Source organism: Ochotona princeps, chromosome 14, assembly GCF_030435755.1.
Source record: "Ochotona princeps isolate mOchPri1 chromosome 14, mOchPri1.hap1, whole genome shotgun sequence".
NCBI classification, from domain to species: domain Eukaryota; kingdom Metazoa; phylum Chordata; class Mammalia; order Lagomorpha; family Ochotonidae; genus Ochotona; species Ochotona princeps.
The window spans coordinates 4,806,246-4,818,922 of record NC_080845.1 but is presented as its reverse complement, the minus strand read 5'-3'; the positions used below and the strand labels follow the sequence as shown (position 1 = coordinate 4,818,922).

Genomic DNA, 12,677 nt, shown 5'->3' with positions numbered 1-12,677 from the left:
CCCTCTGGCCGGCTCAGCCAATCCTCGCCTCTCTCCGTTTGAATCGGTCCCAGGCACCGCAAGGCTGGCCCGGCCTTTTCCCCTCGATCCGGGTAGTTCTCAGGCAGGTCCCGCCTCCCTTCCCCGCCCCGCCGTGGCCGTCCCGGGCTGTGATTGGCCGTAGCTCGGCCTGGGGGCGTGGCAGGCGAGGCGGCAGGCCTGCGGGGCGGGGCTCCCGGAAGCGGCCCCTCCCGCCCGCCTGCCGGCTTCTCGCAGCCCGCGCTCGGCGTCCGCGCTCGCCCTCCGCCGGCCCGCCGCCCCCGGCCCGCGCCCGGCGCCCCAGCCTCGCGCCCGATGGTGAGCAGCGTGTTGTGCCGCTGCGTGGCCTCCCCGCCGCCGGACCCCGCCGCCGCCACCACCACCAGCACCTCGTCGTCGCCGGCTGCCGTGGGGGACCCGTGCGGCGGCGCCGTCTGCGGGGGTCCAGACCACCGGCTGCGTCTGTGGAGCCTCTTCCAGTCGCTGGACGTCAACCGCGACGGCGGCCTGTGTGTCAACGACCTGGCCGTGGGCCTGCGGCGTCTGGGCCTGTACCGCACCGAGGGCGAGCTCCGGGTGAGCGGTGCGCGGGGTCGGGGTGCGATGGGGGACCCCGAGGAGATGGGCTTGACGGGTCCCAATACCCTCCCTTGCTTCTTGGGCAGCTCCCGGAGGAGCGTGGCGAAGGGGGTGGCCCCTGCCTGACAAACGGATACCCTGTTTGTGCTGCAGAGGCAGTGGGCTTCCTCGGGGACCCCTGTGGGTGCAGGCACTCCCGGGGGCAGGGCTGTCTGTGAACGCGCTGGGCGTTCGGATGGACAAGCCGCTTCCTGCTCGGACTTTCCCCAAGTGCGGGCGGCTCTTCTTCGCCCTCTGACCTGAGGCCAAGCTCATTGTCAGACACCCCACCCCATCCCATTTCCAGAATCAGGGTTCCAGGGCATCCCCACCCTGCACCGCACCGCCCTTTTTCTCGCCTTCCCGTGTCGCCCCGGGGCCCGCATCTAAGCACGTGGGAGTTGGAGAAAAATAAAAATGGGAACTGGGTTTCTGGCAGGCAAATCCGTGGACACGTGGGCGGTGTGACTGACAGTTCTCGTGGCTGAGGCTCATCTCCGGGAGCGGGGTGGTTAGGAGGGAGCCGGTGCTCCCTGCGAGGGCTGGAGCACGCATGGAATGGAGGAACCCCAGGGAAAATTCCGTGTACAAGTGATTGTGGTCTACTCTTGGCTGGGCTGGGGGGCTTCCCTGGGCCTTGCCAGCCAAAAGCTGTCCTGTCTCATGGGTTGTTTTTCTGACTCCCATCGGTGTCTAGGGACCCAAGTCTGTCAATTCCTGCCACCTGCAGGAGTAGGCCTGCCCAACACTTTACCCAGTAACCTGCTGCCCGGTGCATTTGGACACGCGGCAGTTGGAGAACCCTCTCGGCAGGTGTGAGAACATCTGGTAAAACGCTCTGCCGGCTGGCTGGGTGCGCCTCAAGGGGTTAACTGCAGGCCAGGGAGTTCTGGCTGATGGGAACCTGCCCAGTGTCAGTCTGGAAAGACAGAGGAAGCGCTGGGCAATGTGGACTCCCCCGGTGGCATCTGGCAGATTCAGACAGGTTTTAGGTGCAAGGGTAAAGGCAGTTTTCGGCCAGCGTTGTTCCCAGCTGTTCCCCATTCCTGCCTGATGAATAAGTGATTGGTAGGACGCTGAGCTCGGGGGCTTGAGGGCCAGGACCTCCCTGTGGGAGGGGCGAGGGCTGTGTGCCATGGCTTGATTCCTGCCACATCTGATATTAATTCCAATCTCATAGCCGAGGGAATGAGGGGGAAGACAGTGAATCTGCCCAGAGAAAACTAGGAGAAAGCGACCGCTTGGCTTCCCAGTGTTGAAAGCAAACCTCCCATGACTCCGAGGGAGCCCAGACCCTTGGGTTCCTCTGATCCGACTGACCCACTGACTGGGTTCTGTCTCCTTGGGGGTGTGGGCTTGCGGCCTGCTTCTGCAAACCTTCCAGCTTTTGAGCACTTCAGATTGGAAATTAGAAATTATGAATGATTCAGTTTCAAGTATTGGAGAGAAAATCTGCCTTTTAAAAATAACTGGGCAACAGGAAGTCAGCCAGACCTCCTGAGGCCCCCCATCACCATTTCCTGTTGAAGTAGCAGCTGGACTAGAGGGGAACTTGGGGCCTCTGGGCTCAACCTGGCTCGTCCCCCCCATAAGAAAGGAATTCGGAACCATGTTAGACTCCGGAAGCTGCTTGCCTGTCCCACAGGAAGCCTCCTAGGTGGTTCCCAGAGGGCCCTGTGACTCCCCAGGCCTCCAGCTGCCTTCTGACCGCCTGGGGCCAAGTGTTCTTTCAAAGAAACGAACCAGCCCCGTTTCTCTGTCTCCTTTGAGACTGTCAGGGGGGGAAAATGACTTAAAATGGCAGTGGGCAGAGCAGCCCGTGGCATCCGGCCAGGGAGCTTTTCTTTGTAAAGGACATGCAAGGAAGAAACCAATCCAGGGACAAAAGGAGGGAAGGGTTGAGAGTGGAAAGAAAGGCTGAGCAGACAGAGTTAATTATAGCTTCGCCTATTGAAGGCATTTTCATGTGACCCAACAAACTGAAACGTAAAGCAAAGTTTAGTGCTCAGGCATTCAATTAGAGGAAGCGGGCTAGCCGGGCTGCATCTACACAGCCGGCTTTCCAGTCCAAATGGGGACGGGACGGGGCGAGGAGATGCCAGATGAAGTGCTTGCGCTGACCTGTGGCTGTGAAAGGAAGGCAGGACGGTACAGTGGCTTGACCCTGTTTCACAGGTTCCAACCGACCATGAAGCAATCATCAGATCAGGCCCGCCGCGGTAGCCTGGTGGCTAAAGTCCTCACCTTGAACACGCCAGGATCCCATATGGGTGCCAGTTCTAATCCCAGCAGCTCCACTTCCAATCCAGCTCCCTGCTTGTGGCCTGGGAAAGCAGTTAAGGATGGCCCAAAACCTTGGTACCCTGGAGCTATGTGGGAGACCCGGAAGAGGCTCTGGGTTCCTGGCTTTGGATTAGTGCAGCTCAATCCGCTGTGGCCGCTTGGGGAGTGAACGGATGGAAGAACTTCCTCTCTGTCTCTCCTCCTCTCTATATATCTGACTTTGCAATAAAAATAATTAAATCTTTTTTTTTAATTTATTTTTTATTACAAAGTCAGATATACAGAGAAGAGGAGAGACAGAGAGGAAGATCTTCCGTCCGATGATTCACTCCCAAGTGAGCCGCAACAGGCCGGTGCTGCGCTGATCCGAAGCCAGGAACCAGGAACTTCTTCTGGGTCTCCCACGCGGGTGCAGGGTCCCAAAGCCTTGGGCCGTCCTCGACTGCTTTCCCAGGCCGCAAGCAGGGAGCTGGATGGGAAGTGGAGCTGCCGGGATTAGAACCGGCGCCCATATGGGATCCCAGCGCGTTCAAGGTGAGGACTTTAGCCTCTAGGCCATGCCGCCAGGCCCAGTAATTAAATCTTTAAAAATAAAAAAAGAGAAAGCATCAGGCCACTAGTGGGTTGAAGTAGAGGCGGCCCTGGAGCGCTTGGCAGATTGCTGAATCACTTGTCATTCTGCTCTAAAGCAAACGAAGAAGAGGATACCAGGGGTCCAGTGTGGTTGTGCAGCTGATTAAGCCACTGTCTGCAACATCTGGCATTCCGTATGTGCACTGGTCAAGTCCTGGCTGCTGCCCTTCCCATTCCGCCACTGCTAGTGTATCTAGGAACCGAGCAGAACATGCTCTAAATACTTGGGAGATCCTGATGGAGCTCCTGGCTCCTGGCTGCAGGCTGGCCCAGCCCCAGCAGTTACAGCCATCCGGGGAGTGACCAAGCTCTCCCTCTGTTTCTGACCATCTGATGCATAAAAAGAGAATGCCACACCTAGACTTTGGGATGACCATGAAAAAGGGGAGAGGTCCATTTAGAACAAACCCTTTTTCCAAAACATGTGCAGGCGAGGTCATCCAGAACTCCCTGTCAAAAACTGAGCATGTGTGGCCAGCATGGTGTAGCATGATGACCCCTGCCTAAAGCGCCGGCATCCTATTTGGGCATTGGTTCAAGTCCCAGTTGTTCCACTTCCATTCCAGCTCCCTGCTTAATGTGCCTGGGAGTGGTTGGAAAATGGATCAAGTGCTTGGGTCCCTGCACCTACATGGGAGACCCTGAAGAAGCTCCTGACTGGCCCCGCTCTGGTCATTGTGGCTTTTTCGGGAATGAAGCAGTGGATGGAAAACTCTAAAATGTGACCTTTTAAAAAGTATATATATATATTTTTAAAGATTTATTTTATTTTTATTACAAAGTCAGATATTACTGAGAGGAGGAGAGATAGAGAGGAAGTGGAGCTGCCGGGATTAGAACCAGCGGCCATATGGGATCACGGCGAGGACCTTAGCCACTAGGCCACGCTGCCGAGCCCAAAAAAGTATATATTTTTATTGGAAAGGCAGAGAGAAGGAGATACAGAGTGAAAGATCTTCCATCTGCTGGTTCACTCCCCAAGTGGCCGTAATGCCTGGAGCTGAGTCGAGCAGGAGCCAGGAGCCTCTTCCAGGTCCCCCATGCGGGTGCAGGGTTCTAAGGCTTTGGGCTGTCCTCAGTTGCTTTCCCAGGCCACAAGTAGAGAGCTAGATGGGAGGTGAAGCAGCCGGGATACAAACCGGCACCTATACAGGATCCCAGTGCGTGGAAGGTGAGGACTTTAGCTGTTAGGCTATCACGCCAGGCCCAAAATGTTATTTTCAAAAAAATACTTAAAAAGGCAGACTTCACCCTGGCCTGTTTCTCTCTTTGACCTTAGCAGTATATAAACATGAGGCAATCTGTTGCTTTGAAATAATTGAATGGGAGAGCACTGATGGCCCACTGGTATTGCCTAATCAGAGAGTACTTTTGAACTGCATACCTTACAGGTGTTTAACCATCTATAGGGAGGTGTTTACTAAGTAGCCAGACTTAGATTAGATGGTCTACAGGGGGTGGGAGGGGAGAGCCTTTTTCACAGAGAAAGGCTTTTAGTTTAGGGTCATGGCCCACTAGGCAAGGAAGTGGGCTGTTTGCCGTGTTTGCCAGCTGGATCGAGTTCATAGATGAAGCTGATTGTGTTATACTAGTGTTGTTGCAAAATTGGTTCCTGCCTCAAAGTCATGATCATCAAGTCAGCCACAAAGTTGTTTTTTTCTAAATGAGTTGATGATTTGACAAGGAGGGGAGGCTGAGGTCCAGGCTGTGGGAGCAGGTGATGTGTCAAGTTGTGGCAGAGTGCACCCGACTTGGGGCCTCTGTGGGAACTGCTCCTGGGACGCTCCGAGTCACGCATTGCTGCGGTCTCACAGAGACCACGAGAGAGTGACGGCTCCCAGCTGGTGCTGGGGTTTGCTGCCAGTCCAGCTGCACACAGGAGTACTCTGAACCCCAGGAGTGAAACTGCTCACTCGGCGCTGGTCACCTTAGACGAAGTCTTCACCGAGAAATTACATATTTGAAAGCAGGGAAGGAGTGAGCTCACCTGTCTGCTGGTTCACTTCCCAGATGCCCAGGAGCTAGGGGCTCAATCCAGGTGTCCCTGGGGGAGGTTGCCAGGACTCGGTGCTTGAGACGTCATCTGCTGCCCCCTTACCCCCCCGTGTTGCACATTAGCAGGAAGCCAGAGCCCGGAGTGGGGCAGGGACTTGAACCCTGTCACTCCAGGACAGTGTTGGCACCTACAGGTCCTGTCCCGGCTACTGTGCCAAGCACTGCCTCCGCCTTTTCTTTCCTTTTCTTAAGATTGATTTATTTTCATTGGAAAGTTAGACTTACAGAGAGGAGAGACAGAGAGACAGATCTCCCATCTGGTGGTTCACAAAGTGGCCACAACAGCTGAAGCTGAGATGATCTAAAGCCAGGAGACTCTTCCCGGTCTCCCACGCAGGTGCAGGGTCCCAAGGCTTTGGCCGTCCTCCACAGGCAGGGAGCTGGATGGGAAGTGGAGCATCCAGGATACAAACTGGCGCCCACATGGTATGCTGGCACTTGCAGGTGAAGGGTTAGCATGCTTTGCTGCCACACCAGCCTGTCCTTGTACCTGATAGACTTTGTACCTTCAAAGTCAACATCAAGAAGTGACACAGGGCTCTTGAAGTGTCTACAAACTTACGGTGCCACCTGCCTGTCACCTCTGCTGCGGCTTCTCCTCTGACTCTCCCACGGTGTGCAGTGCACCTGTCTTACAGCTGCCTTGGCTGACACTGGAAAGTAACAGCCCACACTGTCCCACCCAACGGAAGTAGGCAGGGAAGGGGAGGGGGATCTTGTGGGGACAGAGAGGTGCGAAGTTTGGCTCTGGTGATGGTCCCACAGCAATGCAGGAAACCTTTGGGGCATACACACCAAGTTGGTTACCAGGACAGTGTGCACAGCCTGGGTTCAAAGGTCAGCTCTATGGCTTGGTGGCTGTGGGACCTTGAGCAATGACTCACCCCCTCTGGGCCTTCCTTTCTTTGTCTGAAATAGCTGTGTGAGTTCCCAGTCGGGTGTGTGGGTTAAATGAGATGAAAGAGTGTGTAAAGAGTGTGGGTCTGGCAGGTGGGCGTCCCCCACCAGGTGACTCCCCCCAGCTGTCCAGAGTGGGTTAGAGGCATGTGCACATTGCCCCCAGTTTGTTTAGATGAAAACTGAAATGTGGTCTGAGGACGTGTTGCAAAGGGTACACAGGTGGGGACAGGGAAAGCTGCCACTTGTGGCACAGATGCCCTGTGGGCACTGGCTCGCATCCTGGCTGCTCCACTTCCCTTCCAACTGCCTGCTAATGTGCCTGGGAAAGCAGTTGAGGACTGCCCAAAACCTTGAGGCCCTGCACTCGTGTGGAAGACCTGGAAGAGGTTTCTTGCTCCTGGCTTCAGATCTGCTTAGCTCTGGCCATTGCAGTCACTTGGGGAGTAAAGATGGAAGATCTTCACAGCGGAAGGAAGATCTCTGTATCTCCTTTCTGTATATCTGCCTGTCCAATAAAAATTAAGTCTTAAAAAAAAGTCACCATATTTGTTTTCTTGGTTTGTGACAGTGACGTGTGTGCGTAAGTCTAGCTCAGCATTTCTGGGTCCCCAAGACACCATGGCAGACACATACAGGCCTGACCTAGATCCTGAGAAAAGAAGTCTATCTTAAAGTTGCATCTTCCTATGGAGAAAATCCATGTGTGACAGAGAGGCTGGAGTAGCCACTTAGGCCCTTCCAGCCACGGCTGGCTTTCCAGGAAGCTTGGGAAGTAGGTGAGTCACGGCTGCTTTCCCATGGGGTCAGTGGGGATACAAGATGGCAGCTGCCCCTTGCTCCCGCTGGTGCTTGAAGCTGACCATGTTGTCCCTCAGACCTAGCCTTCGCTCTCCCCAGCCCCTCTCTGCTGGAGTGGTGGGTGCCACCAAAACCACTCCTGTGCAAAAGCTCAGCAGAGCATGCCAATGGGCCAGTGTGGTAGTGCAGTGGGTTAAGCATTACCTGCAACACAGACATAGCCATATGGGTGCCAGTTTGAATTCCTACTGCTCCACTTCCAATCCAGCTCCCTTCTAATGTCCTTGAAAAGAAGTAGAGGATGGGGCTCGGCAGCGTGGCCTAGTGGCTAAGGTCCTCGCCGTGATCCCGGCAGCTCCACTTCCTCTCTGTCTCTCCTCCTCTCAGTATATCTGACTTTGTAATAAAAATAAAATAAGTCTTTAAAAAAAAAAAAAAGAGAAAAGAAGTAGAGGATGGCCCAAGTCCCTGGAACCCTGCACCCATGTGGGAGACCTGGATGGAGTTCAAGACTCCAGCTAGGCCAGGCTACTACAGCCACCTGAGGGTGAACCTGCCTCCCTCTTTCCCTCTCTGCGAGTCTGCCTTTCAAATAAGTAGGTTTAAAAAATCAAAAATAAAACATTTGTTTTTATTTGAAAGGTAGAGTAACAGAGAAAGAAAGAGATCTTCCATTGGCTGGTTCACTCCCCAAATGGTCACAATGGCCAACGTTGAGCTGATCTCAAGCCAGAAGCCAGGAGTTTTTTCCATGTCCCCCACGTGGGTACAGGGTTGTTCCAAAGACTTGAACCATTCTCCGCTGCTTTCCCAGACACATGAGCAGGGAGCTGGATCAAAAGTGGAGCAGCCAGGACTGCAATAGGCCTGTTGCATATAGTGGCTTAACTGGCTGCACCACAGCACTGGCCCCTAAAATAAATTCTTTTATTTACTTTTATTGCAAAGTCAGACATACAAAGAGGAAGATCCTCCATCTGATGATTCACTCCCCGAGATGCCATGGCCAGAGCTGAGCCGATCCGAGGCCAAGAGCCAGGAGCCTCCTCCAGGTCTCTCTCACAGCTGCAGGATTCCAAGGCTTTGGACCGTCCTCAACTGCTTTCCCAGGCCACAAGCAGGGAGCTGGATGGGAAGCAGAACCGCTGGGACTAGAACCAACACCCATATGGAACCTCTGCATATTCAAGGCGAGGACTTTAGCTGCTAGGCCACCATGCCGGACCTGAAATAAAATCTTAACAATACAGAGATATAAGTTTAGGAATGGCTGTTTGGCCAAACCATTAAACTAGGTTAGTTTAAACCAGTTTTTGTGGCTAACCTGCCCTCACCCCAGCCTGACCAGCTGTGTAGGAATGTCTGGCAGGTGGTGGGAGCTTCACCCCCTGCAGTACTCTCAAACTCCAGGCCAGAGCTGGGAGAATGGTTCAAGGTCCTGAATTTTTTGTTTAGTTTGACCTTGAAATTTTTAAAGATACTATTATTTTTAAGATGTACTTAATTCCTAAACAGTGGCAATGGCTGGGTTAGGGTTAGGCCAAGCCAAAATCAAGAACTGGATCTCTTACGCGGTTGCAGGATCCCAAGCACTCCGGCCACCTTCCCTGCTTTCCCAGGTGCGTTGGCAGGGAGCTGGATCGGAAGCGGAAGAGCTAAGACTGGAACCAAACTGATGTTCTCGTGGGCTGCAGGCAGCAGCTTAACCAGGCCACCACACTGGCCCCTGAAATTAGTTTTAAGACACTAGAAGCGTTTAGTGTTGTCTTACCACACCTGCTGGCTTGCCATTTGCCCTAGAGATTGGGAAGGAGAATAAGGACGGGGTGGCTAGAAGAGTGTGGCTCCTACTGCTCAATGCTAGGTTGCTTTAAAAGGCTTGAGTGCGAGGATTGTTGGGTGCTGGCCTCCAGAGCAGGCTCAGCCCAGCCCTGCTCAGCTCAGTCATGTTCTTGTCAGAGAAAGAAAAACCGTTCCACTCTTAGGCAAACACCTGCTTTAGAGAAAAGGGAAAAGATGGCGCTGTGTCCGGGCACCGCCCTTGACCTGCGCTTGGCCTGGATCCTCACCCGGAGGAGAAGCAGCCCACCACAAACCCCAGCGCTTCCTCATGGTCCGGCTTGCACTGGTTTCACTTGCGAGAGTTTTCTTCAGGGACTTTTGCCCAAAGCAGGTTTCTCTTCCTAAAATGAAGAGAAGATTTTTCCCTTCTCCCCGCTGCTGCAGTTCTGTGTTCCTCAAGCCCTTACTCTGTCCATGTGGGTGAAGCAAGCGCCTGGCTTCTCTGGGGGTCGAGTCGCAGGCACGAGGAGGCTTCGCAATCTCGCAGGCCCCATAGGGTGGCCAGGTGCTTCGTTTCAGAGGAGGCAGACATTGAGCTGCTGCAGCTGGGCCTCCGGAGTAGCCAGTGGCCACCGTGATCCGTGTCTGACAGATCCTTTGGCCTCCTGTCCCGAGTGTCCCGCCCCAGCCCTGTGCACATTTGTTCCGTCTGCCTGCAGCACCTGTTCTCTGTTGGCCTTGGTCCCAGTCACAGGTGTGCCACTGCAGATCAAACTCAGTCAGTGTGTGGACAAGGGCTTCTCTTGGGCTCATTCTGACAGAGCCACACCTGATCAGATGAATTCAGGACCACATCAGTGTGGATTGTCTGTCAAATGCAACCCGGCCTTGGTTTTTCAAGTTAAAAATGTTATGAGTTGGACCCAGTGTGGTAGCCTAGTGGCTAAAGTCCTCGCCTTGCATGAACCAGGATCCCATATGGGCACCAGTTTGTATCCCGGTGGCTCTGCTTCCCATCCAGCTCCCTGCTTATAGCCTGGGAAAGCAGTCGAGAATGGCCCAAAGTCTTGGGAGCCTGTACCCACATGGCAGACCTATAGGAGGCTACAGGCTCCTGGCTTTGGATCAGCTCAGCTCCACCCATTGCAGCCACTTGGGGAGTGAATCAGCGGACAGAAGCTCTTCCTCTCTGTCTTTCCTCCTCTTTGTATATCTGACTTTCCAATAAAAAATGAAAATAAGTCATTTTTTAAAATGTTAAGAGTCTTCCCTCTGACAAGTTTCTGTGTTACTAACAGCTAGGTTAGGTGGTTCATCACCAGACTGGCAGAAGGGGCCTTGGCTTGCCTGGACGTCGACCCTGGGTCCTCAGGAGCGCTGGCCCGGCTGCCCAGTCCCGTGGGGCTCCATGGGACATGATGCTGACTTACCCCTGGAGATCCGTTCTGTTAGAGTCAAGTACCAGGTCCTGACACACTGACATCTTGCACGTTGTGTTCAGCACAGTGGGTTGCTTCTGCAGGTGACTCGGCTTCTGCTGTTCCCGAAAGCCACAATTACAGAAGGGTCCCTCTCCTTCCTGTCCCATGGTAACAACGTGTAACCCAGGAGATAGGAATGGTCTACCAGGTAATGCTAGTTCGGCTGGTGCTGTGAGGTAAGAACAGAAATGTACTGTATTAGCCCATAAGGAAATCAGCTGCTAGTATTTTAGTATAAAAATATTGGCAGAGGGGCCAGCATCCATATCGTAGCACCAGTTCAAGTCTCAGCTGCTCCACTTCTGATCCAAGTCCCTGCTAATGCACCTGAAGTCTTTTTTTTTTTTTAAGATTTATTTATTTTTATCAGAAAGGTAAACATACAGAGAGAAGGAGATCAGAAGGATCTTCTGTCCACTAGTTTATTCCCCATGTGACCACAATAGCTGGAGCGAAGCTGATCTTAAGCCTGGAGCCTCTTCCAGGTCTCCCACGCAGGTACAGGGTCCCAAGGCTTTGGGCTGTCCTCCACTGCTTTCCCAGACCACAAGCATGGAGCTGGATGGGAAATGGAATGGCCAGGACACAAACTGGCACCTACCTGGGATCCCAGTGGATGCAAAGTAAGGACTTTAGCCATTAGGCTACTGCGCTGGGCCCAAAGCAGAAGCCTAAAATAGTAGAGTAAAATATTGTTTTTCATTTTGATTTCCTTCTTGACACTTGGATTATTTAGATTTATGTTATTTACTTTCCAAAAAGGTATCTTCCAGTATTGTTCTTCGGGTGACCTTAGTAGTTTCCGCTGTGGTCAGTGAGCAAGCTTGCTGATGGAATTCGGTTCAGTGGACTGAGGAGTGCTTTTGAACTGAGCTCGGTTCTTAGCGCATTCGGGAGAATGTGTGCTCTGCTCTTACGCGTAAGGCCAGTGTGCCTCGCGTGCTGGTCTGGTTAAGCCTGGCTGGAACTGTGGATTTGTCTCCTTTTCCTTGCTTGGTTTTTGTATTTTATGTTTTGGAGTTCTGTAATTAGGTAAAAGAAACATTTAGGGTTGATGAATTGATGGCATTTTTATTTTGAAATGATCCTCTGTTCCTGGTCAAATAGCCACTCTAGTTTTCTTTAAAAAAATTTTATTTTTAAGTTTTTATTTGAATAAAGGCAGAATTTCAGATAGAAGGAGAAACAGAACTCTTCCATGTAGAGTTCACTCCTCAGATGGCTGCCACAGCTGGAGCTGAGCCCATCTGAGGCTAGGAGCTTCTTCCAGGTGCCCTGCGTGGGTGCAGGGGCCATCCTCTGCTGCTTTTCTAGGCCATTAGAAGGGAGCTGGATCAAAAGCAGGGCGGCCAGTGCCCGTATGAGATGCCAGCAGCCAGGGTGGAGGCTTAGCCTGCTATGCCATGGCACTGACCTGGTTTTCTTTTGCTTAGTGTGGATGTGGTCTTTCTCCATCCTTTCGCTTTGAACCTGTTTGTGACTTTCATGTAACATGTAGCTGGATCTTGCTGTTTTATCTGTTAATTGGGTTGTTTAGCCCACTCACCATGGAATCTGAAGTGGTGTATTTTCCCTTCTTCCTGCCCTTGTGCTGTGGCTCTCATAGGTTTGATTTCCATATATGTTAAAAGCAGGGCTGGGTCTTTGGTGTACTAGGTTGCACTGTGTCTTGGTGAACACACACATGCGCGTGCCTAGGAGAGCTGGAGCTGTGCCCAGCCTGAGCCAGGGATTTGGAGCTCAGTAGAGTTGCCCCGGACTGCCTCCCAGTGCCCCCGAGCTGGAGGATGAGATGGAGGGTGGCGCTGGGACTCTCAATAGGGGTGCAGGCATCCCACACTGTTGGTCCAAACCCCATCCCGCTTGAAGACTTGCCAACACTAAGTCCTCCGTGTCACTACACAGTTCCCCTCCCTGATGTTCCTTGCTGTTTCCATGGAACCCCAGAGTAGGGGCTGGCACCATGTGCCTGGTGCCTGAAGGACTCCTCTTTCTCAGAGCCCTTGCAGTACACATGGGACCTGCCAATGATCGCTTATTCCAGCTTTTTTTTTTTTTTTTCAAGAAAGTCTTTTTCTGGACAAGTTTTTCTGGGTTTGCTTTGTCTGT

The 12,677-nt window shown here is 53.0% G+C and overlaps 1 protein-coding gene across 3 annotated transcripts in view; it reads left to right on the top strand.

Moving 5' to 3' along the window:
* Positions 1-207: 207 nt before the first annotated feature.
* SLC25A25 (solute carrier family 25 member 25) overlaps positions 208-12,677 on the top strand; it is a 32,232-nt gene continuing 19,762 nt past the window's right edge. Inside the window, exon 1 of one of the 3 annotated variants that reach the window (XM_004593531.2) lies at positions 208-594. In XM_004593531.2, the coding sequence (XP_004593588.1) occupies positions 334-594 (261 nt within the window). In that variant the 5' untranslated portion in view covers positions 208-333. Of the gene's footprint in view, positions 602-12,677 lie in introns of all 3 variants that reach the window. The other 2 variants (XM_058672400.1, XM_058672401.1) reach the window with 2 other exon arrangements.